The sequence below is a fragment of the Carlito syrichta genome, unplaced genomic scaffold (genome assembly GCF_000164805.1).
Source record: "Carlito syrichta isolate Samal-C Ts95f unplaced genomic scaffold, Tarsius_syrichta-2.0.1 Scaffold304770, whole genome shotgun sequence".
Lineage (NCBI taxonomy): Eukaryota > Metazoa > Chordata > Mammalia > Primates > Tarsiidae > Carlito > Carlito syrichta.
Genome location: NW_007248866.1, coordinates 215,510 through 218,886, shown reverse-complemented (window position 1 = coordinate 218,886; position 3,377 = coordinate 215,510). Strand labels below are relative to the sequence as shown.

At 49.4% G+C, this 3,377-nt stretch overlaps 1 protein-coding gene across 1 annotated transcript in view; it reads right to left on the bottom strand.

Moving 5' to 3' along the window:
- Window positions 1-1,244, bottom strand: part of ASGR1 (asialoglycoprotein receptor 1) — a 3,700-nt gene extending 2,456 nt beyond the window's left edge. Inside the window, exons 1-2 of the mRNA XM_008060934.2 lie at window positions 855-1,244; window positions 521-615 (exon numbers count right to left, since the gene is read on the bottom strand). Of these exons, the coding sequence (XP_008059125.1) occupies window positions 521-590 (70 nt within the window). The 5' untranslated portion in view covers window positions 591-615; window positions 855-1,244. The remainder of the gene's footprint in view (window positions 1-520; window positions 616-854) is intronic.
- Between the last annotated feature and the right edge of the window lie 2,133 nt (window positions 1,245-3,377).

The following is a 3,377-nucleotide window of genomic DNA, read 5'->3' as shown; positions in this document are numbered from 1 at the left end:
GCCCCAAGAACTTTGTCCTTGCTCAGCCTAAAAAAAATTCCCTGCTCCCAAAGAAGTGGGCTGAGGGGGCTTGTTTTTGAAGCAAGAGAGTCCTGTTCTCCCTCAGGTCAGAGACCCTTTAGCTGCCCTCACAGATGTCTTCAACCTCTTTACAGAAACCTTTCCCCCTTGACCAAACTGACCACTGGCGGGCTCACACACATCGATCCACGGTCAGAGCCCCCGGAGTGTTGGAAGAGAAAGCCTAACCTCTTAGGAAGCCATGACCTCATCTCCTGAGCTTCCAGCTCTTCCCACAACCCTGGGTCCACTCCCTAGGACCAGCAGGCATACAGAAGCCTTGGACATCTGTCACAAGAAAGGGACTCCAACTTCACATCCTGCACCACCCCCAAGAGGGGCAGCTCAGACACGTTCTCTGTGTGACGGGGGCAGACCCAGAGACAGAGCCAGGCTCAGGGCCAAGAGCAGGAGCTGAGGTAGAGCTCACCTTGCAGAAGTGGAGGAAGGAGGCCCTCACCTTTTCTGAGCTGATGACAGTCATTCTCCTCATTGTCCAGATGCTCAAGGTCTTGATACTCCTTTGTCATGATAGTGCTGGCACTGAACCTGCGACTGGGGCAGGGCTGAGTGCAAGGAGAGGAGGTGGAATCGCCAACTGGAGCTGACCTGGGCTGGAGCTGGAACGCGGATCACATGCCCCCCTTTTAAGTCTGATTGCTAGCTCCATGGAGACCCTTTTTCTGTCGTCCATCCCCTCCTAGGCCTGACATCCAGAATCCATCTTCTAACTTTTTTCCCAGCCAGCCCCCACCCCAACAGGCAGTCCCACTGCCTTTCTTCCCCTGTTTTACTTGCTCAAGGTCTCGAGGTCTGGCTCCCAGGTCCCTCAGTGCTGTGCAGATCCCAAGTTAAGGAAGGGGGTGAAGCCTGGAGAATTGGGGTAGGTGGACAGCCCTGGATGATGGGAGGGGAGGGGGGCGGGGTCCATAGGAGGGCCCTGAGCCCCGTGTGTCTGCGTGTCTGAGTGTCTGTGTGTCCAAGCACGCCAAAGCTGGCATCTCCAATGCCCGGGACTTTGGACTGTAAACAGAGGTACAGATGGATTTGGAACTTGGGTGTGTGGGGGTAGGAGCGGGGCATGGGTTGTCTCTGCTCTCCTCTCCAGGGAGGGGGACGTTTCGGATCTGCTCCCCTCCACCCCCACACACCACTCATCTCACTACTCAATTGCACCATTTGGGTGGGAGGCCAGGCCAGGAGGGGACAGGGTGCAGCTTGCTGTGTCTCCTCTGCCCCTCCCCCTTTCACTTCCCAGAATTGTTGGTGTCTCTAAATATCCCTGACCAAGATCAGAGGGACCAGTTCTGTGCTCTTGCCCAATCCAGGCCTGTGACCCTGGCATCTGAGCCGCAGACCCCAGTTTCCTGTGGGACTCAGCCCCAGGATCCCCCTGACCTGACTCACTTCACTCTCTTGGGGAGTGAAGTCTTCCAAGTAACATGAGGGGCAGTACAGGGAGAGGCAGGAGAGCCTCAGTTGGGATTGGTGCCAACAAAACTCCACTGACTCCTACAGTGTGTCCCTGGCCTTTTGGGTCATTAACTTCTCTCATTATCCCAGAACACATCCCACTTCACAGATGAGAAAACTGAGGCTCTAGAAGGTAAAAACTTGCCCAGGGTCACACTGCAAGGAAGCAGCAGTTGTCCAACTTGGGCAACTGACTCCAGGCCCTGTGTGCAGCTCCAAACCACACCCAGAACCAGAATGTAATCCAGTCAACAAAGCTGGGCTCTGGGGTCCCAGAGATGCTAAAACATGGTCCCTCACGGCCCTGCGTGGGCTTCAGAGAGAGAGTTGTGTGAATTTGAATTATGCAACTTGGAAATCAGGCAATATTTACGATGTTAATAAGTCTCGCGTTAGGCCCAAATGTGAAGTCATGCAAATCCTACTTTACAGTTATTTCCGTGAGAAAACTAGACTTGAATTATGCAAGACTTCAATGATATGAGATATTCAGGAACACATCCTTGCATAAAATGTGACAGCTCTGTGTGTGCCCTTGTCTGTCTGTGTCCTGAAAACTGCTGTGCTGTTGACATGCACTGGGACCATGGCCAGTGATTTTGGTGATTGTTGGGCCGTTAATTAAGAATTATCTGATATTATCACTTACAATCTAATTTATCCAGGCAAATAAACCTGCGCTATTTTGGTCAGAATAGTGGTCACCCTCACAGAAGTAGTGGGAGCACAGAGGGACTTCGGGTCATTGCCAGATCATTGCCACCATTGCCTTGGTAGACTCTGATGTGGCCATGTACTTTTTGAGCTATGGCTGTCGCCATGTTTCCTGGCTTTGGCCCCCTTCCCTACCTTGGGGAGGTGAAACTCCTCTTTCTCTCTAATTTACTCTCTAAATAAACTATATTTTCTAATCTAAAACAGAAAAAGAGGGACTTCAGGGGTGACAGAAATGATCAGCTTCTTGGTCTGGATACTGGTTATATGGTGGTGTTCAGTTTGTAAAACTACAGAAAGCCATATGCTTAAAGCCAGACTCCTTGATTAGGGAGCAGTTCTCAGATTAGTACCCCCAAAAAGCCCCTCCAAAACCAATAATTTAATTTTTTAATGTATTTTTTTTAATAGACAACATCTCCGTATGTTGCCCAGGGTGGTCTCAAACTCCTGGGCCTACGCTGTCCTCCTGCCTCAGCCTCTCAAGTAGCCGGGACTACAGGCACACGCCACCATGGCCAGCAAAGCCAGTAACTTTAGAAGGGAAGTGAGAGATGATAAAACCCGAAGGAAATATGCAATAGTGATTCATGGATAATACTGAAAAAACAAAAAAGGGCTAAAGCAAAACTATGCCACAACAGTGGTAGATGTATGCACTCTGAGAAGTCATCCACCCTTTACAGCTATTCCTCTAAGAATATAGACCAGGCACAGTGGCTCATACCTGTAATTCCAGCACTTTGGGAGACCGAGGCAGAAAGATTACTTGAGCCCAGGAGTTCAAGACCAGCCTGGGCAACATAGTGAGACCTTGTCTCTACAAAAAAACTTAAACATTAGCTGCTGCATGCCTGTGATTTTGGTGATTGTTGGGCCGTTAATTAAGAATTATCTGATATTATCACTTACAATCTGATTTATCCAGATTGGGATAAATCAACTATTTGGGAGGCTGAGGCAGAAGGATCTCTGAGCCTATAAGGTTGAGGCTGCAGTGAGCCAGAATCATGCCACTCCACTCCAGGATGGGCGACCAAGTAAGATGCTGATTCAAAAAAAAACAAGTTTATTAGCTTTGTTTGGGCCTTTGGATAAAGATAAATTAATTAATCAACCAGTTAATTAAA